This window comes from Chaetodon trifascialis, chromosome 6 (assembly GCF_039877785.1).
Source record: "Chaetodon trifascialis isolate fChaTrf1 chromosome 6, fChaTrf1.hap1, whole genome shotgun sequence".
NCBI lineage: Eukaryota > Metazoa > Chordata > Actinopteri > Chaetodontiformes > Chaetodontidae > Chaetodon > Chaetodon trifascialis.
Genome location: NC_092061.1, coordinates 18,450,051 through 18,474,789, shown reverse-complemented (window position 1 = coordinate 18,474,789; position 24,739 = coordinate 18,450,051). Strand labels below are relative to the sequence as shown.

Genomic DNA, 24,739 nt, shown 5'->3' with positions numbered 1-24,739 from the left:
GCACTAGCCATAATGCAACAAATGTGTTCAAGGAGTGTAACACTACATCTGGGTAAATACACATGACAACACGCTACTGTTCAGCATCAACAGGACATTCTGACTGTAGACGACTTCTGAATCCTGCGATATTGCCAATTTTAGCATCTTCTTGCATCGAAACCAACATGTCAGCTAGCAGCTTGCACTGTTTATATGCTCTGCAATATGTGCTAAAAAGGCCAAAAGTTTGTATGAGATCTGGAGCATGAGCAACGCAGATTTAATCGTCTACAGAAGGGATTTTATAATTTTATCTGCCAACTGTCAACACCGGCTGACCCACACTGAAACGGATCCGCTTCGACTTGGACCAGTCAGTCATTATATCAAAATCATTTTCACTGTGAGCTCAGCTGTCATAATGTGTGTCCCTGCCTTTAGGTATAAAACACCAGGGCGTGTGGATTCATATTCACCTGTCTCCACAAAAGACGAGCCTTTAATTAAGGTGCTTATTGTAAGGTAAGTAAGGTTGCTTATTGTGAACGCACTGGAAAGTCACAGCTTTTTTTATCCAACAAAAACAACAATGGTAATCCAGTACAGTTATTCTGCTTTACAGCAAAACTGAGCCCTTTTGAAGGAGAAAAAAGTGTTCAGTTGGAGCCGTCTTGATCTGTGAGCCTGGGCAAAAAGAACAAAAAGGGTAATGGTGCTGACGAAGGATTTTCTTTTCACAGATAGGTGAGAAATGTTCCAATAATGCAGCAACTGTGATTAGCGAGACCTTTGTTGAGTCTTCGTGAGGTTATCAGTCTTGCTAAAGTCGAGACAAAGATCCGATATTGTACTCACATGGGACTCCTGGAGGAGGAAAACACAACAAATGCTGTAAGGTTTTATAAGGTAGGAGTGTGTGTGTGTGTGTGTGTGTGTGTGTGTGTGTGTGTGTGTGTGTGTGTGTGTGCATTGAAGTGTGATTGGGCGTGTGTTTGTTGTAAATGTGTTTATGGAGAGTGGTGTGATACCTTGCTGTCCAATAACATCCAGCCCTCTGTTTTTCATAGAGTCTGATGGCCACTCACAATGGCTTTCCTGGGGTTTGTGCTTCTTTTTTCACAGTTTCTCACTTTTTAAAAGGAGTCTGAGGCCGTGTGACCTTCAGTATGTAAAAAAAAAATTGAATTCCTTCCAGTTTCAGTGCAGTTTCCGGTGTTCAAAGCGATGCGTTATCTATGAAGTGTGATCTGGCATTTCCAAAACATTATTGTGATTGACGGCAGCGTAATGAAAGGTCAATATCTGAAACCTTTACTGCCACACGCCTGGACCAGTTGGAGAGATGATGTACATCGTTAACTGGACTTAATAACTGCCTGTATAATTCATGTGGGGATGGCATGTTTACTGTTGCACTGTTTTTTTTTATTGCCTGTGATGAGTTTACAGTCTAGTCTATGAACCTAATTACAAGGCTGTATTTCACTGCCTTGTGTGGAAAGTGGCTCCCTTTTAGAAATCTTCACATATCTTTTGAGTTTTCCAGTCGTTTTCATGCGGGTCTCATGAAGATGCTGGCAAAGTTTGTACTTGTTGGTGTCACACTGAAAAATAATCCTTTTATAGAATATGATCATTTCAGGCAAGCTCCTATGAATGCATCTCAACTGGACTTGGTCTTGATTGGCATCCTTTCCTCCATCTCTGATGAAATCCATCTCATTTGGCAGCTTTTAAGCCTTTGAATTAATATAACCTCTGCAATGCCTCCTCTCAGTGGGTTCAGCTCATCTGACTCAGGGGAAGTGATGGTGCAGTCTGCCAGTGGGCCTCACTATAATCATCATTCTGCTAGCAAATCAGCAAATGAGTTTACTAGTCCATTAAGGAGCATTAGCTGCCCAAAAAGGGATGATTTCTGGATTCTAATACAGAGTGAAGCCACATTTAAAACAAGACTAAGAGTCTCCAGCCATGCTTGTGGCTCTGTGAGGCTGTACTTTGACACAGCAGTGCGCTGAATTAAGAGCTAAGACCAACACAAGATACTGCTCACAATGATGATGCTAAGATGCTGATGTTATGAAAGTATAATGATTACCATGTTAGCCATCTTAGTTAGTAGCCATAATTATCCTGAGGGGAACATGAATGTGAGTCACATATTTCATAGCAATCCCCTGTGGTGGCACGGTGAGACGGTGGAAACACTGTCGCCTCACAGCTAGAAGGTCCCAGTTCGATTCCCGCTGTGGGCGCTGGTGGCATGTCCTCCACCATGTCTTCGGTGCCTGCTGCTCGAGGAAAAAAGGCCTTTCTGGGTGGAGTTTGCATAAAAATACTCCCACTAAAAACATGCAAGAAGATCACCACCTGACCAATGGTGATGACAGAGGAACTGGTCCCCGGGTGCCGGTCGGCTGGCAGCCCACCTCTCCTGGTCTGCCGCGGAGGAAGGACTGATCAAGGATGGGTTGAAAGCAGAGAAATATTTCACATATGCATGGCGTGTGCAGTTTCCCCTCCTAACTCCGCATGTTTGTAAAAAATTGTGACAAATAAAGGATTTCTTCTTCCTCTTCTTCTTCTTCTTCTACCAACAGACCAACCAGTATCAGCATTGGTAGAAGTCATGTCGCTAGTGTGGGTAAAAAGAAACAAAAAGGTAATAACAGTCAAGAAAAGCGATAAACTGTAGTGTACCTGAAGCTGTTCAACCAGGTGCACTATTATGTATGCTGATATTTATTAATGTCCTATAGTGAGAAGAGTTGCAAATGCCAATATTTGTCCACATTCACAGATTTATATATAAAACCACTCATTAAGCAGTGATATTATCTATGAGAATATTTTATTCTCAATGATCCATTGTTCTGTCATACTCTGTCACAGTTTTTCTGGAGTCAGACTTTACGAGAACATCGACAGTGCTCCCTCACCTGCGAGTGCCAGCTATCTTGACATCATTGCAATCTGATTTCTCCTGGAGTTAAGAAACCGTTAAAAAGTGCTCTTCTTAATTAACAGCTCTCCACCACGACTGGCAGCATGTTGAAAAAGAAAGTGTTCAGTCTCTTTTGAAGAAAGGCAGGCCTTGACCCCCCCCGCCCACCCCACCACCACCAACACACACACACACACACACACACACACACACACACACACACACACACAATTAACCCTATTTCAGCATAACTCTTGTTCTTGAAAAAAAAAATTAAATAAAGCAGGCTCTTTTAAGGACGCCAACATGTAATATGCCTGCCCTTCCTGCACAGTCCTGATGAATACAAATGCTGCAAATACTGTATTTAAACGCTGTTTGATTGAACTGCGGCTTGTGATACAAACAATAGCAATATCCTGGTAGAAACACTGAAGTATTGTGTGGTTATCCTTGCCTTAAAAATCAGCTTTCCTCTTGCCTGAAAATATCTTCGCACACACTCACATCATTGTCTCCCAAATCACACAATACTGTGAATTAATGCTACAAAGTAAGCTAATTTTCCACAATATATTGTTTTGGCAGTTATTATGCATTTCTGTTTAGTACTAACAGAACTTGATGCTAGATATACACAAATGAGCACCACTAAAAACAGTGACTGTATGTAATATTTGGGTACTTAAGAAATAGGTGGAGAAAAGTTAGAAAATGAATCATTTCTGGTCCATGCAAAATAATATCAATGCAGTTGAGGCTTTCTTATGAAATACAAACACATTTCATCAATCATTAACACTCCCAGGAAGAGATAGATATAATATCTTCCCAGCTAACAGAAGAGCTGCCTGTGAGTTGGACCTCAGCTTGGGAATCTTGAGGCTGATCAGTATCCTTCCTGCCTCTGGGTAACAGCCACAGCTCTACACTAACCTCAGCTATCTAAAGGGAGAATAGATAACCTATTCTTCGCTAACATTTCTTGTATATGTGATATCCCACCATGCGCAACAGACAATGGGAGTGTTCATACCTAGCTGCCAGTTCAGATCTTTTTAAGTGTTTCCCCTTCAACCGCTATTAGCGCCAACTTCAACATCAATTCCTTTATACTGTAACCTCAGCTGTTCCCATTCAAGTCCTAGTTCCAAAAAAAAATAAATTCTGTGGACTTTTTATCCTTGCAGTAAACTTGCAGTTGGGCCTTTGTGTCAGCTCATGTACACATTGTTTTGAGGGAGAGAAGTTGCTGTAGTTGAACAGTGAGGGAAATTTTCATTCAGTATGAGAGCTCTTTACAGACAGCAACGATGTGAGACATTCATGATGAGACTCGAAACTTAAGGATTTCAGCTTTAACCGTTGAAGATTTAGATGTAAATACATTGTAGGTGTGCTGCCCATATCTTAATGTTAAATGTGTCATTACCTTCCCATCATTTAACAAAATAGCCCATGAAATAGAGTCAATTTCCAGTAGCTGTTTTTAATCGCATCATCGTATTTTAGATTGGACTGTAACTTTGAAGGCTCTCTGCAAATGCATCTTTGTTATGTTCCTATGTAGTGCAGCAGATGAAATGTTGAGAAGAGAAATATCCCTGATACTTTATGCCATAAACACAAAAGGTACAGTAAGTGCTCCTGCTGCATATAAAAAGCATCATTTCATGCCAACCGTCATTACACACCAGGATCATTAAACATTGCCTCAGTCAATCAGACCTCCGCAGAGAGCCTCTGGCCAGGGTTCACACTGCCACAGCGGTTCCACTCTTAAGCCTGCAGATGTCTGGGGTCCAGTGGTGGATATTTTTGTCCTTGCATGGCCATAATGTAGTTTTATAGATATTGAAACAACAACTGGACAGTGTTTATTCTGTCCTCCAAAAGAACATCATCATGTTCAGAGGTTATATGGCTGCAGTTTGTCAGCATGATCAAAAGGTTCCAGCTGATAAAATGATTCTTTCTCAAATGAAATATCCACCTTTGTTAAAACTGACATCTCTAAAATATCTGGTGCTGAAGTAAATAGCACATCTAACATTTCGAAATGATGACCAACCAATTTAGCAATCAATATTTCGACACACACTGTTTAGAAACCATTTGACCACTGAAAGTCTTTGCATATTGACTGTTTGCTAAGCCCTTACCGTACCTTACCAAGCTTTCCATTCTTGTGCGGTACATTTTAAAATGATGACATGGCAGATGTGCCACTATAAATTTTTAGTAATATTGAAATATATAAAATCGCATTCAGACAGTGGCAGGCAAAAGCAGCTTACTAATTTATGGGGCAACTGTTGGTTTTTAGCCTCCAGTTGTTGCTAGCAAATTCTAACAGCTGTAACTAAATAACAGCAACAGTAGCTCAATCAGTTGGCAGAAAATGCAACTCCAGGGTAGAGAAAAAGCATCCCAGCATGTTGCTGGCCTCAAATTCTAAATGAGGATAAGATTTTCAAAATCAGCTAAATTTCTCTGTTTCAATATTTGACATGTCGTCTTTGTGCTATTTTCAGTTAAATACAGGGTTTCAGTGTTTTGCAAATCACATTCTGTATCTTTTTTACATTTTACACAGCGTCCCAACTTTGGAAAGAGGATTGTACATTACAATAGAAAAGGCTTTTAAGATAGTCAATGGCATCTTTGGCAGCGCTGGACCATAAACTTCCTTATATCCAATAAAGAACAGGACAGAATTGCTAAAAATACCCTAAACTCTGATAGCATTAATGACTTATAATACAACACGAGTAGACTAGAATAGTCTACTAGAAGTGACTTGAACCAGGCTTTTTTAATAGAATTTGTGACCCCACAATCTACTGTAGGACAGTTTCTAAATGATATGCACCTTATTGGCCTTGAAAGTGACGGTAGCTGTAGATTTTAACCAGCCAGTAACTGTCACTTTTTTTGAAAAATTCTCAGCCCAGGGCTCATAATGCCCACTCATATGTTGTGTAAAGCTTTCCTAGACAACTGTAAACTCCTAAAACAGAGAACTTAAGGCTGTTTGAGTGCCTGTATTGCAATCCCGAGAAAAATCTTAGATTAAGCGTTGCAGCTTGATGTGCTTCCACCGTGAGAGGTTATGTGATTGCATTTCACTCTCCAATGAATTGGACATTTTCCTTTGCCATTACTCAAACCGTGGCAGATGGGAAGTGAAGTCATCAGCATGCGACACCTATAACGCCTGAACTCAGTTGATGTATTCTGAGGCGGGATGTTGCTATAATCGGATCTAATGGAAACAGATGTTGTGTTCCATGGGACATGGCATCTCAAGCACAGCATGCTGGCTGCCAGGTGCCTGGTTCATGAGAGACATCTTGCTGCTTTTCATCTCCACACTCACTTCACATCAGAAATAATCTCTCAAGAACAATGTCGGGAATGATACCCAAACTTACTAAGTGAGGCAAAGTGCAAAACAAGAAAGGATCTTCAAATATATCACAACCACACACACGAATCCAAGCGGACATTTCATGTTCGTTTTTCTGTTCCCCTGCTCGGCACATGCAAGAACACACAAAGGAAGAAACAAATTGCCTTTCTCAATAACCCAGACATAGCTGCACACAAAATTACCTCTGAGAGGCCAGGGGAGATACAAAACAATTTCCTGACAAGTGCAAAAACAGTGGGTGCAAAAGCAGGGGTTGAGAGACAGAGGATATTATTATGCATAGCCAGTATGTTGTCTAGGAAACTCTAATTGGAAGTAATTTTGCACTCAGTTCTAATAAAGCTAATGGAAGCAGAGGTATCATATCATGGTCGAGCACTTTCTCTCTTTATTAGCTTGACTCTCCAGAAGCAGGGTGTGTCTTTGTTACCTATTCACTGGCTGTGCTGTCAGCAAATGCGTAATCATGGAAAGGCTCCTATAGCAGCAGCAATGGAAGTCAGGATGGAGGAGTCACAACTAACAGACAAGGTGCCATCAAACTGATGACATCCCGACACTGTCACGAATCATAAAGGAGGCAGGAACAGCAAGATGGAATCCATTATCCCCTCCTCTCCACTCTAAATGCGGCAACGACAAGCACTCAGAGCTCTCCTCAATGCCTTGTGAAGACATCTCACAATCAATGGGCTTTAATCACGTCCATTTTCCCTCTTTTTTCCCCCCCATTAAAGAGGAGAAAATGTCTCAAGCTCAATTGCGGCTAATAACATTGGAAAGGAGCGAGGTTTTGATGTGGATGAGCAGGCAGCATTTGGGGAACAGAGAAGCGTAGGGTCATAAGTTCATCATGCCGCAATTATCCACACTGTTGTTATGAGAACAGTGTCTGTATGGGTCCTGCACACATTGTAAGTTAACTGATTTTTTGGCCCTGTTGGAACAGAAGAACTCTACCAATATCTAGCAGGCATAGCCCTGACATATTTTTGCCTTATAAAGTTTTTAAGGCAAACATGTTAGCTGTAATAATTGCAAATACAAATCCAGCTGGAGCAACACCAGCATTCATTTGGAGTCTTGTTCCTGTCCACCTGATGAATGCAAGTCCACTTTAGCTCTATAGTTCTACACCGACTGTGAGAGAACGTTCAGGCTCAGGTTTCTTCACCAGCTGGTTGCTAAATACCCTGTTAGCTAGTCAGTTTACCTGTGCTGATACTGCTGGAAACAGGGTTGATGAAAATAGTGAGACAGAAATAGAGCCCAACTGATGGCCAGTATGGATATTTGAGAATTCGAAAATGTGGTAACAACGACTGGCCAATATTCTCTTTTTTTACATACAATTTTTGAATATTTTGGAACAAAGCCCAGCTAGCTGTTTCCCCTTGCTTCCTGCTTTTGTGCTAAGCTAACCACCTTCTGGCTTCTCAAGAAAATCAGTATATATATTTCCCAGAAAAGTCAAGTTATTCCTTTAGGGAGCAAGATATGTCCTGGGTTAATTCCAATACCACAGTTTCCAACCGGCTATGGAGTAGCTGTGTATTGATCTGAGATCATGAATGCAGAATGCAGCGTGGAATTCGCTTAGTTTGGGCATCTGAAGCCACGACTGTGAGAGAACGTTGATCTGTCGCAATGATATCTCCGTTCGCTGTGACAATAACGACGAGAGAGACATAAGAAAAGAGAGTGAGTAGATTCCAGATAACAGCGCTCAATTTTAAAAATGGCATGCTCTTGAGGCAAAGCTCAATGATGTTATTCATTAAATCACGTTCATCTTATTAATCTTTCATCTGCATTCCTGCATTGCTGGGGCTTCAGTTGATTAGTATTCACTTATAAATTGAATAATGAAGGTGTGTCTGCCCCAGTGTCCCTGGCTGAAATTCTGATGCTCTGACTCCACTTCATATTTTTGTGTGTCTGTGTTCATCAAAGTCAGACTCGTGTCTGAGATATCAGACTTGACGAATGTACACACATGTGGATAGCCCCATTTTGAGTCACATGACGAAATGAAATTCCACTTTTTTTTCAGGAGTGAGTTAGGCCTTATGTTTTTAAAGGTCAAGGTCGACATTTTGGGAAATATGATTATTCACTTTCTTGCAGAGAGTGAAATGAGAAGACTGATACCACTCATGTCTATATGGTAAATATGAAGCTACAGCCAGCAGGCAGTTAACTTAGCTGTGCATTAAGACTAGAAACAAGGGTAAACAGCGAACATGGCTCATTCCAGAAGTAACAAAATCCACCTACAAGCACATTTAAAGCCCACTAGGCAGCATGTTATAGGTTTAGTCTTGTCTGCAGAAAAAGGGGGTTGGGCAAAGGATCTTCCTAGAGTCTCGACTGGCAACCATAGGGTAACCACAAGCCTGCAAAGAAGTACTGCATCCAGGCAAGAAATAGTCCAGCACAGTCCCACATAAAAACAAAACATGTATACTTACACTTACATTTTTGAACAGATTAAACAAATGGGATACGGCATGATATAGTTAGTGAGTTTTAGAGGTGTTGGTTGTTGAACTTTGTTACCTTTTGGGAGAGCTATGCGAACTGTTTCACCCTGTATCCAGTCTTTGTTGTAAGCCAACCTAACCGGCTTGATATTTACTGTGCAAACATGGAAGTGGCATCAATTTTCTCATCTACCTCCCAGCAAAAAAGCAATGACCGTATTTCCAATAGTGTCAAAGTATTCCTTAAGAGTAGGTGTGAACACATCCTCATAGCCCCGTCTGATAATGCTCAGAAAATGGAAGTGTCTTGTTTTCCGTCCCTTTAATGTCTCAAAATATAGCACCGGTCAAAGGAGAGATGAATTGTATGTAGGCAGCATCCTCCATATGCCTGCCGGCCTCCCACAAGGCATAGCACAATCTGTCTTTTCAAGGTAGGGGCCTCTCCTGTGGTGATGGAGCACCTTGAGGAGCTCTATGAATGCAGAAACTGCATGACAAACTTATTCTATATAGCTATTTACAGATGAATGCTTGGTCAATCTTTCAGTCCATGAAAGCCCCCTCCAACATTTCCTCACTTTTCTCTTCATCTCCAAACACTGAATAAAATAAGCAGAAAGCTGAGATGCCTCTTGAGAGGTTGCAGAGGAAGCAAAGTTTCGATACCTTTGGGGACCTTGTGTAGAGAGATTGAGATGGCTCACTAGATATCTTCCTCCTATCAGAACAGATCTTATCAGTGGAAGAGTGATCTTGTTTCCAACTGGACGCCAAAGTCAGTGTGAAGGTTGTTGCTTCAAGCAGAGTGGATATTAGCAGACGTGCCCTTTGTTGAAACGGCACAATCACAGAGGAATTCGCTGACGGTTTTCAGAGGTTGCTGTAAGATAAGAAAATAAAAATGAAAGCGGTATCGCGTGTCAACAATGAATTCAGATCTATACAAAAGCTCTAATGAGTGAAAGACATCTCCAAACATTCACTGACGCTGAAGCAGCAAAATTCCAAGGTCATCTGAGATGGTCCGGTCATAAAAGCTTCTTGTAGTCTCCAGCAGCATGTCTCACTCTGAATAGCAATTTACATGGCATGACACAAAAGCATTAAGTGCATGGCGTTCACACAGAGAGAATACACGTTACATCACACTTACATGTTCATGTCATATGAATGAATCCATTCATTCATGAACGAATGAATTCTCTTGATGCTTTTTACTTTTGATTCCCAAACTCTTTGTTCCCCTCTGCCCTGTTAAATTATTCAGGTCAAGATGATGCTGTGATACTGTCACACTATCTTGTCGTTTATCATTCCTATGGGTAATTATAGCGAGGGAAGCTGATTGGTGAAGACATGCTGATAATCCCCATAAACTAAAGCATGTCTACAAAAACTGGAATTGGTTGCCATGCTGAACGTAGGGGCATCCAGTGAGCTGCTTTTCTATCTTTCTTGCTTTCCTACATGTCACACTGCACACCGGCTTAGTCCCTGAAGCGTAAAAAAAAGAAAGAAAGAAGGAAATGCCCAAGAGGCTGCTGTCTGCATGTGTCTACACCTTGTAGCTAGTAGTTCCACCACTAGTGCCAATAATGACAGTGAAAGCACCCTCTTGGGGATTTTTTGCTTTGAAATTGCCTGCCATTCCTTACAGAAATCACTTGTACTGTATGTCAAGGACATAGTCATACTGACCTTGGCTACTGTTGTATCCCATGCTCATCCAAGGCTAGATTACTGTGTCTGGGTCATGACTGCCTGTAGTCATCAATGGGAAGATGTCTATACAGAGTGGGCAGTGGACACATTTTTAGAGCTCCAACTTCTTGACTTTTTAAGGCACTTAATTGTTACATCTTGGTGAGTTACTCATGAAGGGGATGTAGGAATCACACGGCTTTTCCTACAACAAACAGCAGTGCTGGAGCTTCAGATCCTTTACACAAGTAAAAGTAGCAACACCATAATAGCTAAATGTACTTTGCTGTGGTTTGTCAAGGTGGAGTTATTTTAACAACCACTGGTGGTCTAGATTCTGTGAACATAAGTAGCAACATGTTTAGTGCAAGTAAAAGTACATAGTCCATCCATTTTCTATGCTGCTTATCCCTTTCGGGGTCACGGGGGGGCTGGAGCCTATCTCGGCTGTGGGCGGGCGGGAGGCGGGGTACACGCTGGACTAGTCGCCAGCCAATATACCAAAATGTATCACACATGTACATTATGCAGAATGAATTAACATGCAGGTTTTTGATATTGTAGCCAGTTTTGGTGGAGATCAGTTTACCAAGGCCAAGGCCACAGACACCCAGGGCCCCCCAAAGCCCCATGATCACTATGTGGTAATTGACTTCCAGTAATTTTATTTGTTGTAAATATCTTTACAAATATGCATAACTAAAGCACACTTCCACCCATCATGATAATGGCTTTCACACGGGTCCTGAGGAGTGGTGGCAGGGGTTAAAAGGGGCCCACAAGCCCCAAATTTTTGCCCCTTAGCAGGGCAATCTGTCCGTGCATCACAGTGTGTTCACTGATCATATGTTTTGTATGTAAATCTTATAAATGTGCAAGCGCCTCATAATACTGAAGTAATTGAATTATACACGAGTAAAGATACTAAGTTAGTACACTGTCAACTGTTTTTGCACAAATCCATATTTGCTCATGAAATTAACAATTGCCAGCAATTCACATTGTTTATTTGTGAACTTCAAATGTATAAAGTGAGCTGTGATAACGCTGCATCCCTCAAAACCATGGGAACAGTTGCAAGACACGCTTTAAGTGATAAGAGTGCCAAACATAGACATTTAAAAGAGACCATCATCATTAGGCGATTAGCAGACGGGTTGAGAGAGAGAGAGAGAGAGAGAGAGAGGGAAAAAAAACACACAGAAAAGTTTCATTTGTAAAGCTTAACTTTTCCTGGCTCTAGTAAGCAGGGCGAAACACAGCCTCCAAACAGTAGTTTTAATATGGTATTCATGGACCACATTCATCCTTCAAACAACTAAAATAAATGTGTTCTACTCGCAGAAGATGGGACGCGGTGTTAAGCTTTCCTCACAGTGTTTGCTTTGGTGGAGCATTTAAAATTGGACCTGTAAAAGCAGAAGAGTATGTGAGGACAGCAGCATGGCTGGCACAATTTAAAGAATCTTTCAATACACAAACTTATTTGAAATACAGCATACCCACTTCAGAGGCTCACACACTGGCCTCTGAGAGGGATGATTTATTTAATTTTGTTCCGCTTTATGTTATTCTGTCTTAGTGCGTAACATCAAAACAGCAGCTAAACAGAATAGTGCTGAGTGTATAAATAACTGATATGATGACCTGGTTTTGTAATGAGCAGTAACTGCTTAACAACATGAATGTTTAAAATGATCAATATTGCCAAATGGTCCAGGGAGGCTGCAACTCTATTCCATTACCCGGGGTCAAATATCAAGAGTCAAATGAGGAGCTTGTACTGTAAATGAATTCCTCTCCCAGTGCAGACCTGCTGGAGAGTGATAAATTGGAGGAACAGGCACACACATACTGTATATACACAAACACACATACGCAGGGCCTAGCAGGGCTGTCGAGGAGCGACCATCCTCTCCTCAGACCACCGGAGGCAAATTTAAGTCTGCCTGGATCCCACTCGGTTCCCAGCAGATAGTGCAGAGCGAGATGCAGCTCTCTACCCTGTAGCCATGCAAGTGCTAACATGCAGTGGAGCGAATGCTCAATTTAGTAGGAAGAGGATGAAAGAGGGAATTCTGTGCTGAAACTGGGGCTGGTGGGAGATTGCGAGAGGGATTTTTTTTATTGATGCCCTGGGTGACTTTTATGCACACAAGCAATAACCACCAAAGAGTATAACAGCTCTAGTGAGACTTACCAACAAACTCAAACCACAGCCAGAGCGCTGTAATGACTTCTAGTCATGGAAGGCTGGAGAGCTTCCTTTTGTTTTGCATATGGTGGGTGTCAGCAGGTGTTTTACACACTCTGGTGAATAGACAATCTTGCATGAGAAAAAAAATTGATTCATCACCAGAGAACTGTCTACATGCTCAAGTACTCCTGGTCATTCCCCGGCTCACTCAGCATATTGATTTAAGATGGTACAAACAGCCACCTGCAGTTAAAGCTTAGGACTAATACAGTCCCACAGAGCAAGAAATGGATCATTTGAAAGATGGAGGTAGGATGAGGGCTGCTTCTTGGTTAAATGTGAAGATTATAAGGCAGTGACATGGGTCATCGACACACCACTTAAGTTTGTCTAATCTGCATGTGGTAGAAAGACAAGCGGGTACTCTGAGCAGTTGATAAAACCCATTCAGGTAAACTCTGAGCAATCAGCACCTGCTGATCATTTCCCTCTTTAATGGTGATACAATGGGGAAAACATCACAATAAGATACTGATTTCAGACTTGTTATGGTTTACTTAGCTACATTGTGTATTCAGTATAATACTGCAAATGAATCCAAATAAACAACTCAAAGTATTTTACGAAGTAATACAATAACACAGCAGCCAGAATCGGGGTCCCTGGCTCTGACTCCAGATCCCTTAAAATGGCCAGACTGCGACGAAACAGTGGTTAGATATTAAACTGATGTCAACACATTTCACATGAAGTGTCTCAGTGTAGGTTTCTCTGGCCTTCATCAAACACCAGACAAGGGATGCGATAAAGGGAGCAGATGGGCATCACATTCACTATCAACTCATTTCATGCCTTCGCAAGAGACTGAGCAATCACACCTGACGGCTTCTGGACAACAAGCCTTTTGAGATTGGCCTTGCATTTTGTGCAGCATGGCAAAACAGTAATTGCCCTCCTTGTCAGGCTGTGTCATTAAGTCAGGCGAAGTGAAACATGCCATCCGGTTAAAGCGGTAGGACACACCAGAGGGAAAAGGCTGCTCGGCCGGCAGAGACCTCTGCTGAATGCCAAATAATTCAGCTGTTTACAAAGTGGAGGGATGGTTGAGAGCGCCTGTGTGAGTGTAGTGGAACTGTGAGGTGACTTGGTCGGGCTGATTGAGACGCCGGCAAATCAATGTGATGGAGCAAAATATTCCATTACAGATGATATGAACAGAGCACTGAGATGACAGAATGCACAGCTGTTTTGGTGAAAAAATACTAGCTGCTCAGTACCAAACAACAGTGAGCAACTAGCCAATGAACATAGTGGAGCATTTAGCAGCTTATTAGCCAGATTTGATCAGGTCACCAGAAATGCAGCTCTTAATTAATATTAAATATGCTCTGTATTTGCTGGATGTGGAAATAGGCGACCATGTGCTAATAAGTTAGCTAAATCAATTTAGAAGGTGATATCAGTGCTGTGCTCACTGCTCATTTCTGCAGGCCCTAAACGGGCGAAATGCAGTAATTGTAAGCAATACCAACAGAACTTTTTCACTTCATTCATGGTACCTGCTTAATATCAGCGTGTTGGCATGCTGACATTAGCATTTAGCACAGCCTCACCGAGCGAGCCGTTAGCTGAAGAATATTGGTGTTGTTTGTGCTCAACAGATGCTACAGTCAAGAGAAGGCTCCGGATCTAACTCTGATTACCAAGACTGGTTTAATGCCAGCACACGTGTTTGTGTTATTTCAAAAAATATTAAAGCAATAAATATTTTCATCAAATGGATAAAAGGCAGAAAACATTTTAATAAAATGCAACACAGTATAAATCAACAGTCAACTTAATGGTCCACATGCAAAAGGCAGCTGAACTCATCCAGATTGTTCATATATGGACAGGATCACAAAAAACTGCAAAAAAAACAACAACATTGTTTGAAATAACAAATGAAAGGTTTAATACAAAGGACTTTTAAAGACATTATTAGGACAAACCATTAGCATTACAAGCAGCCTCCATTTCTTGATGACAGTGCAAAGGGCGTATTCTTTTGATGGCGCAGTTCCTCGTACAAGAAAACTGTAACTGTAACCTGCAAGCAATTCCTCATCGGTTTTCCAGTGTTTGCATTGTTGCTGGTCATCAGTCAGACAGTTTTAAAGGCTTGAAGACAGCGGCTGTCGGTCAACATGAGGCTCTTCCAGAAAAATAACTTAATGAGAAATGGGAATAAGACTGGATGGCACAGAAAGATTTGTGTTGACAGCACGACACAAAAATCCAAGTATGCTCCTTTGTGGCCACAAACTGCTTTCACGCCCATGCCACATAGTGACAAATAATGCTGGAAAACAGTCAGCTGTACATAGGACCACTATTACTATTCTTGCATTTGGTTTACGTGGAAAAACAGATTAAGTCTGATGAGACATTCTTGGCCACGGAGGACTGCATTAAGGAAAATGTATATGATGAAGAATAAGAGGCCGCATGTCAAACTCAACTTAGATGCACCAAATAGGGAAACAGTGGATGAACAAGTGGGTGGATGGATGGATAATTGAACAGATGGGGATCGGGTGGGGAGGGGTGGGGTAATGTTTCATGCAGCCGACCGTCGACGGATGACAAACGCTCCCCTCTGCAGCTGTCCCAGGTAGATCCTCATCTTTGTACTGTCGCTCGTCTTCCTCACCCAAATCTGGAGAACAAAGAGAGAGACGGCCCCTCTCAATATAATCATTTAGAATTGATTCATTCCAAAGGAAGAATGTCAGCAGAAACCACCATTATCAACCACAAGACTGACACATTTTCCTTTTCTAGACATTGTTACTCCTCAGTGCTAGTCTTGTGTAGATTGGAGTGGGAAATTAGCACTTGTTACTAGTCAAACAAATAGTCCATTTACTGGGGACTATTTTCAGCTGTGGATTAATACACATTTGATGCTCTGATGCGTATATACAGCAGCATGGTGGAGCGTGGTGTTGAGTCAGATAGAGCACAATGTGTGCGCACAGTTATGAAGGAACACATCATCCAATGCACTGATGTGTTTTTAATGGTTTTTGGATGAAAAATGTGCTTTATGGCACACAGGAACAAGATATATCAAGCTCTGGCTACACAGGCAACACCTGTTAGGATGATGAATTCATCAGTCTTTCAATGGGATTTGTTGACAATAAAGGCAAACAGAGAATATCGCCGGGCTCATCTTTACAGTAAACCCTGTTCTAAATGCGACGGGAGCTGAAGCTCACCTCGTTGGTCCCCACTGAGCTGATGACACAGCTGATCTTTGTGTTGTCCTTTGACTCCAGGTAGATGGCCTGGCTCTTGTGGTACCTGCCAGCATAAAAACACAACACACAAACATTCAAGGTGAGCAATGAGGGATTAGGCACAAGTGCAGACAGGAGAGGCATTCATCATACATCATTTTACCCATCTGAATTAACCACATTCCTCCTGAGATGGCACTAAACAGATAATTGGATTGGAAAGTCAAAACAAAAAAAATCTGTTTTTATTATTATTTTTTTTTTAATGGCTATAAAACTGTCAGAGGAAGGAACCAACCCAGGGGAGGAAACTGACAGCCAAAGCATTTGATCATTAAAGGCCCACTGAAGAATAATGGCGCATGTGTCTCCCTGCAGCTCTCGGAATAAATGAGACTTTGCCTTGAAAGTAGACGTGCACATACCTCACAGCTTGCTCCTCTGAACTTCCTCTGTCAATATCAGCAGCTAATAAGACAGAATTCTCCTATTTCTACTTCTTGTCAAATGACCTTATGTTCTGACACATGTCTGATGCAGATCTCTGCACTCACCCACAAGGGCATCAGAGTGGAGTCTGCTCATGGATTTCCATTCTCTTTATCTCTACATAACAGCAAAATGCAGCAGTGGCTCTAATGCAGTCACCTTCTCTGAATATGTATCTTTATGGTGGTTTCAAGCACCAGCACTTATTCAGTTGCTCCTAAGAAATATCTCTTTTTGTAGATAAAGAGGCTGCCATCAAAGTGGTTAGAAAATAAATGTCTTTTGCAGACCAACCAAACACCAAAGCCATCCAAGCCATGGCAATGTGGCCATCTAGTGGGGAAGCACAGTAGAGTCAAGCTTTGTGACAAATGGCACAATGTCAGAGCCCGTTTTGAGGACGAAAGTTCAAATTCACCATCTTTTGTCGTAGTAAAGTTTCCCCTCCTCGATGCGGGCTTCGTAGCGCTGGGAGGGGTTCTCCATGGGAGCGGAGGGGACGTGCTCTGGAGACGAGGGAGACACTGAAGAGGGAGAATCACCTGGTTAGTATCACCATGCAAAACTTCTCGTCTGTCTGTTCAACATGAAGTAACACCAAGCAGCTGGTTAGCTTAGCTTTGCATTAAGACTAGAAACAGGTAGCAAACTCAGCGGTGTTATGGGGTTGTGTGTCCTGCTTAGCTGAGAGACTTCTTCCGGCTGCCTGGAAACCTCATGGTGATAAGAAGACTTCAGGAGGATACTTCTCCTGACCAAGAAGTAGTCCAGATTTCTTTATCTTTAGACCTAGCCAGGTTAGCTTTTCCATCTGTTCCCATACTTTGTGCTAAGCTAAGCTAACCAGCTGCAGGCTGAAGTTTCATATTTGGTGTACAGACAGAGAGTGGTATGAATTTTCCCGTCTAATGCAGGAAAAAGCTAATATTTCCCAAAATGATGAGTCGTTTTTAGAGAATTCATTGTGAGTGATGAGTAGAAGAAGTAGAAGAAAAGTGCAAAAGGTGCGCACTGACATACCTGGCCGTTTTGGTGACTTAAGCTGCAAAAGAGAAGGTGGCACATTTTTAAAAGAAAAACTTAAACACAAGATTCAGTAGTGACACGCAATATATATCACAAAAAAATCAGAACCACGTACCTTATTAAGTGTTCTTAGATCTTCCATTATCTGTTCATCTGTTAACAAATAATTTAGCTGAGGTTTGAAGAGTTAAGGAAGGCATTTTGAAACACCACTTAGCTGTGGAACTTAGCCAGTACCACAGACGTAGCTGATCCTGACCTGACTGAAAAGCTTCATTGAGACAATACAAATACTACAGTACACATAACACTGAATAACTGACCCCATCACAGACTGATCTAAAGTGACAGCTAACTGCAGCTAATCAGAGGCTATATGTTTATGAGAAGGATATCTGGTGCAGGTTTTCTCCGTTTGTCTGGTATTGGGACTGGATCGTTGGGCCGTCTCCTCAGTTTTCGAGTCATGATGGGTTTTACCTCCATTGAGTCTATGTATGAAAGAAAAAATGACAAACTGAGAATCAACAAAAACTTTAGCAAAAAGCACAATGTAATGTTGTAATATAATAATGTATTTAAAAAAAACTGTTACAGCAACAATAAACACGGCTGAAAGCAAAAGTAACTTTGCCACCGGCTCTACTTCCAAAAAGTGAAGCCACTTCAGGAGTGTGGAAGTGGTTTGGTTACAAAAGAAACCACAGTAAGATGTAAAAAGTGCAAGAAGACTGTAACAACAACCAGGACAATACAACAAACTTATTCCACCAGCTGAAGCAGAAGCACACGGCTCAGTACGAGGGGAGACAAAAGTCCCACGAGGAGAATTCAGAGACGACACTGACTCAGCTCATGTTGTACTGCATATTTTGTTGCGTCGTCAAGAAAATTATCATTGCAGAAATACCCTGAAATATCCCGACATTATTTCTGGGCCATACCACCCACCCCTAAACCCACACAAGTCCTACTTTAATCAGACAACTTCATATAAAAGTTTGTAGAAAGGAAAAACTCACTTCCATCCACATTCATTTTTTTCTCCCCCATTTCTGTCTCTTCTGCTGAACCAGTGCCTGATTAATAATCCTGCTCCGGCTCTCTTACCGCCTGTCAGCTCCATTGTTAATTTTTCGTTCTCGATCATTTTCTTCTTCTCCTCCAGCTCTGCGATTAGGTTTTCCTTCAGTTCAACTTTTTTATCGTCAAACTCCTTCACCGCTGCCTTCTTCTCCTTGATGTAGTTCCTCTCCACCTGCTCTGTCTGAGGAAGGTGAAGAGACAGAGATGATGGGAAAAGGAGGGATGCGTCCCCTATTGTACCCAAAAAAGCAAAAGTATGCAATTCTGTGTAAACTACATCAGTCAGTCACCAAAATAAATCATACTCACTTCAAGCTGGAGAAACAGATCTGTGAAGGGGAAGAGAAACGTAAGTGTTTGTGTCATTTCCTAATCAAATTAAGTTTTATTCAAACAAGCTTGCTTTGCTACCTCAAAATGCTGACAAAAAAAAGAAAAAGGGCAGCATAAATTTGTGAAATTCTAATTTGAACAGAAATAACGAGAGAAAAAAGACTAGAGGTCAAGACAACAATCAACCACAACATGTAAAATACTGAAACAAGTTCACTACAGTTTACAACAAATCTCTTGGCAGCAGCCATGATTGGACTGCTAATAAATTAGCCAGGACAAAAAGTACAGTGCTGCACAACATTACACTGTTTGCCATCATTCATCATTTCTAATGTTTGTTTGTGTGTTTGTTTGTGTGTGTGTGTGTGTGTGTGTGTGTGTGTGTGTGTGTGTGTGTGTGTGCGTGTGTGTGTGTGTGTGTGTGTAAAAGCATTTGTCTAGACTGCAGTTGCTGTCAACACTTCTCATCTTACACGCATAAACTTTTGCATCTGGACAAGTTTCCTTTTCCTAGTTCTCAACCCCGAGCAGTTGTTTTGAAGCACTGTTTATTGCCCATGTTCTCCCCTCGCCAAAACAAAACAAACTAAGGCAGGAAGCCCTCCAACATTTCAATAATCTGCTCCACACATTGTTGGTAAGGAATGCATCAGAAGCAAAGCGCAGTTCGTCTCTAAATGTTGCTCAACGTGCCTGCATTTCGGAGTCTCTCTTTGTACTGCTGGTCCAGCTTCTTCATCCTCTTCTGATACTCCTGCAGTGTACCTGCAAAGACAAAGTCTCATTTACCAAAAGTGAAGATCTACAGTATCTCAGCTTTTGCTTTAAGACTTTAAGGCCATTATGACTTGCGCAGGCTGAGAGCAAATCCCTTCTTCAATTCTGAAAACTTCAATACGAGCTGTTTAATTAACATACGTCATCAATGTTTCTAGACGCCTCACAGGTACATTTTGACATCCTAGACATGCTTCTGTCATCACCCACCCACCGTCTAGACCAGATTACATTGACATTGTACCTGCAATTGGATTTACAAAGCACCCACGGCATGTCACTCCACAATGTTTCCACTCCACATCAGCCTGAGTAATAAAGAGCTCATGGGACAGCTGATGAGCAGACAGGCTTGACAGTTCAAAGTGAGCTGTTCTATGGCGGAAGACTGTTTGGCAGCAGTTGTCATCTGTTTCTCAGCTGGTTTCTCTTTTTAGCCAGAGACAGTGGCTGCACTTTTAAACTTCCTCTGAAGCTGCCTTCATGGCATGGTGATGTAATCCTTTTCCGCCAGTCACCAGTCAGGATCTGGCTGTGCCCTGAATTCCCACACTGACACATATCACATCCCACAAGATAACAAGCAACGGCCATTTACATTTGGAAAAATTCTGGCATGTTTCAGTCATAAGAAAGAAGAAAAAAAGATTACCCTCTTGTAATTGCTGCAACTGTCTTTTCAGAGAGGCCAGTTTGTCTTGGTACATTCTGCAATGAAATAAACAAGCTAATGGGATATTTCCTTTCACGGAGCCTGAGGCAAAGTCAAACAAAACTTTCACCTTCAAACGATTTTTAGTGAGGTCAAGATAGCTGAGCAAAGCACTTACTGCTCTTTGATTTCAACATAGTCATCCTCGTCGTGCTTAGCAAGGTCTGTTTCACTGGCATCTTCTGTGTCTGGAAAAGGGCATGACAGGAGAAGAAGAGACTCACATTTCAAAAAGTATGTCTCAACTGAAATCCAAAACTGCTTCTTTGTTTTAAAAATGCTCTACATGACATCATATTGGCATGCTGCGCTAAGAGAACACAAACTGCCAGCAATCTGCTAGCGAGATGAAGAAATTTGAGAGATGATGTTTCTGATTTCACAAAAACATTCAACTTTTTTTTTTAAATCATAATCCATAATATCATTGACACCGTCTGCAGCAACGAAACTTTTCTACAAACCAGCACCAATATGTTGACGTTTGCTGATGCTGAGCTGCTGAGGATGCTAAAGAGTTTCTCAAGTGTCAAAAACTCCTGGATATCACTAAATATCCTCACAGAAAGTGAAACACCAATGACTAAATTCAGGACTGAGCTGTCAGTGACTTATTTGCCTGAGCACACACAGAAAGCTCTGACTTCACAAAACAACGTTCCCTTTCAAGTGCTGGTTTTCTCTCAGCATTCACACTAGAATGTGTCTATTTACTGGATTGTTGATGTTGTGAAATCACCAAGCACAATGCAGAAAGATGATGAAACAGTCTGGCGGTTGCAATTTGGCCATCTCCTACAGTACTGTTTCTCACAATGCAGTAGTCACAGAAACAGGGCGTCACTACTGTCAGACCAAGTCTTCTTACTAAATTATGGTCTATTCTGTGTTGGTGTGTATTCTGTGTGTGTGTTATGTTGCTTGATTGGCAATGTATCACGCTCTTTCACTGTCCCTCTATAACATATCTGTGCACCTTGGTATTTAACAACACAATTTTCTTTTAAACATTCACTGTACTGAGTGTGATGTGTGGAAGGCTGAGACATGACTGAGTTAATATTTTCAGACGGGATTGAATGTTACACAAAATCTTACTGACATGTCTCTTATTCCAATCCTTTTGGTTAACATTTCATATTTTATGCTGTCTTTTTTTAATGCATTACATTAAGTATTTTGAGCTGCCCTGCCGTATGAAATGTGCCACATAGATAAACTTTCCACTGCTTAATTGTTTATCATCTATACACTGTCTCTGACATGAAACAAGTTTTGGTGAGGCACATTTTTGGCTTACAGAATGAGCTTTCAAATGGTTGCCAGATTTGTGTTTTTTCTGTCACTTTGGAAAGCTGAATGCTTAATCCTGGTTGAAAACTCCGTGTACTGTTTTGTGTTGTGTTGACGTGTTTTCACGCCCATAGAAAGTGTGCCCAGGCGACACTTGGATATGACATTTTATGACACAGCTGGCAACAAGAGCCGCTGGCTGACTGAGATTACTCTCCCTGAGCAGCAGGAATGCGTTCCAACATAACTCATTTGTGTAGGTATCTCGCTTTCGCCCTGGTGGTCTGAATAACTCGGTGCAGCTGCTGCTTTGGCTTGTCTGACCGTGACGTCATCAGTTGCGAATTTATTTTTTTTAATGCGTGAGGAAACGACGTGTGGCGCGAGCGTGTGACAAGTGTCAACCGCGTGAGTGGCACGGTCAGTGCGTGACAGTTAGCAAAAGCAGCTTTTGTTGCCTAAACCTAACCTCACCTGCGACACAAAACTGAAAATACCACAATCTTTAGCGGACCAAAAGCCTTTCTGCCAGAACACTTTGAACTTTCCCCGGTACACCACAGGCAGCGACATGTCAGCCTGCCGCTGCCACTGTTTGAGCCAGTCATTGTTGTTAAGGCGAGCCCACAGACAGACAGCAGAGACAAGTGCAGATCAAAGGACGTGCGTGGCACCGGTAAGGTAATGGTGAACACCCTGCTTGGGAATGCCCTCCAGTGTTAGATTAAGAAACCGGGGGAATCCGAGTCTGCCAGATGGTACACTATACTTTCTCGGATTGACATCGGGGAAAAAAAAGTTCAGCTAGAGAAACCTTAGACCTAATGCAATAACATTGGTATAACGACCGACAGAAAACACAGTTGTTACTTTGAGTGTCAAACATTTGCCGCATGGTAGAATTAATCAGAAACGGTCGCCGGCTAACTTGATCGTTATGTCAATACATACAGAGCTAACATGTTTAGGCTAGTGCGATTTGGCAAACTTGGCAGGCAAGTTTATAAGCACCAGCTGACCTAGGTCAGTCAGCGTTACCTTCAGGACACGACACAAGAGCAGGGTAAGGCCCATTCGTGTTAAGCTGACACAGCAGCTTTCATTTTCGGTTAGCATTAATGCGCTAGCTTAAGTTAGCTGGTCTGCTGTTTAAAGAGTCACCCGATTCTAGCTCACGTAGTTAATATCAGAAACGTCAACATAAACGAGAAGAAAAAAATAAGTCCGGCTGCTCATTTAGAAGTCAGTGTCAGAAAACTAGCTAACCTTGTAGTGCTGTCATCGCCTTGCTTTCCTCTTGTCTTTCTTTCTTACTGCAATCCGTCCTGTCTCACTGAATAGAGTGAAAAGGGCAGTGCAGTGGACACAGCACGCAGGGTTTCGCCTGCCTGCCGACCTGTCAATGCTTGAAGCTAACGTTACGTAGCTAGCTAGTTGGCTAATTACGCTGTGTAGCCCATTTGGAGTATCTTTCATTAAACCTGTGTTTTAGTCCAGGTGGACTGACAGTTGCCTAAAGTTATGCTGGCAACGATTTACTGCAAAATAACGTCGCTAGTATGCCATGTAACGTGGTTAAAGATGATCGATGCTCACGCGTAAGGTTAGTATCGGGACGCTACCTAGTTAGCATATAGACAAAGTTGACATTACTTGTGATACAGAAATAAACCATGGGCTCAGTTTTCTATCAGGTTTTCTATCATTAGCTGGTTTAACGTTAACTTACATGACCTGCTTCTGATTTTCTTTCTTGACTGGCGGTAGTTGGGTAGCTAACTTCCTATGTAGCTAGCAAGCTAACTACGAGTGGCTGAAGCTCGCATTGGACTGTCCGTCCAGCGCTGCGAACGAGCATTTAATTTTTTTCTTAGGAAGCGCAAAAAAGTGCACAGCAAACTGTACGCCAAATCCATTCCACGTGGACCTTAATTTGTAGATTACTTTTAAAAATTATCTGAATTTATGCAATAATCGCGCGTTTCCTTCTCCTTTCCAACAAGTAGACCGAGCCGGAGCTTTTGGTCAATTCTCTTAACGTTACCCTCTTCCGAGTCTCTTCCCCTGAAACTCCGATCATCGTCGTCATCCACGCTATCAAGTTCTTCTTCATCATTGTAATAATCCACCATAGGCGATAGCAAAGTCGAAGCCATTTGTTCGCTTGCAAAATGTAAACAAACACAAAATAAACAATCGATTTGTGTTTTTTGCAGCTTGCTTGGAACAGCGCCTACAACTGGCAGAACCTCTGAGTATCGAGTTGTCTGACCTTATGCCTGTATACAATCTCTGTAATATTAACGTGTAATATAGAAAAAAATACGTTTAATCTATTGTTAAAAACACCTCATATTAATGCTTTGAAACAAACGATACTAATTAATAACTATATTATTTTCTGTGTGCGCATTCAAATCTACGATAAAAAAAACATTTAAACAGGCATTTTCCGGGCATCAGGGGCTGCGGGGTCTCTGTTTTGGCTCCGGGTTGGCTCGCAATGCATTTAGTTTTTCTGCACTCAGGATCCGCCAAAAGTGGATGAGTGGTCATAATTGAAATCCAGAGTTTTTCAAAGAAGCCACCACAGCTGAAGATGTTGTCCTGCCTCCAGTCTGCCTCCCAGTACTTATACATGCTCATCCAGGAGTTCACATCTTCACTTATTGGACATTTCTGACAATTTAGGCTCTAATTGAGCATTAAACTTTTATTTATTTCCCCCACACATCCAACCGATCAATAATGTTTAGCCTATGTTATCAATTATATTATATCCCAATATAATGTTATGTTAGAAATCCTTCACTACAATGCCAGGAACATAATACTAAATGTTTTGTTTTTATTAAATGATTCACGATTATTTGTACATATACATAGTTTTTCTATTCTGTATCCTGTACAGTTTGTTTATCTTGACCTTTTTGTGCCACTGTTTTTACTTTTTTTAATACTTGCTGGCTTTAACAATGTAATTTCCACAG

The 24,739-nt window shown here is 41.6% G+C and overlaps 1 protein-coding gene across 2 annotated transcripts; it reads right to left on the bottom strand.

Annotated features, from left to right (window-relative positions):
- Window positions 1-14,441: 14,441 nt before the first annotated feature.
- Window positions 14,442-23,996, bottom strand: suds3 (SDS3 homolog, SIN3A corepressor complex component). Of its 2 annotated transcripts, none has more exons than XM_070965306.1 (12): window positions 23,016-23,203; window positions 20,575-20,644; window positions 20,397-20,452; window positions 19,661-19,732; window positions 18,941-18,960; window positions 18,656-18,812; window positions 17,941-18,036; window positions 17,661-17,722; window positions 17,540-17,561; window positions 16,938-17,043; window positions 16,010-16,094; window positions 14,442-15,444 (listed from the first exon to the last, which is right to left on the bottom strand). In XM_070965306.1, exons 1-12 carry the CDS (start codon window positions 23,029-23,031, stop codon window positions 15,346-15,348), a joined length of 861 nt encoding a protein of 286 aa, XP_070821407.1. In that variant the 5' UTR covers window positions 23,032-23,203; the 3' UTR covers window positions 14,442-15,345. The 2 variants fall into 2 exon arrangements, with proteins under 2 accessions (XP_070821407.1, XP_070821406.1); XM_070965305.1 differs by lacking the exon at window positions 23,016-23,203 and adding an exon at window positions 23,794-23,996 and having other exon boundaries at window positions 14,443-15,444.
- Window positions 23,997-24,739: the final 743 nt, after the last annotated feature.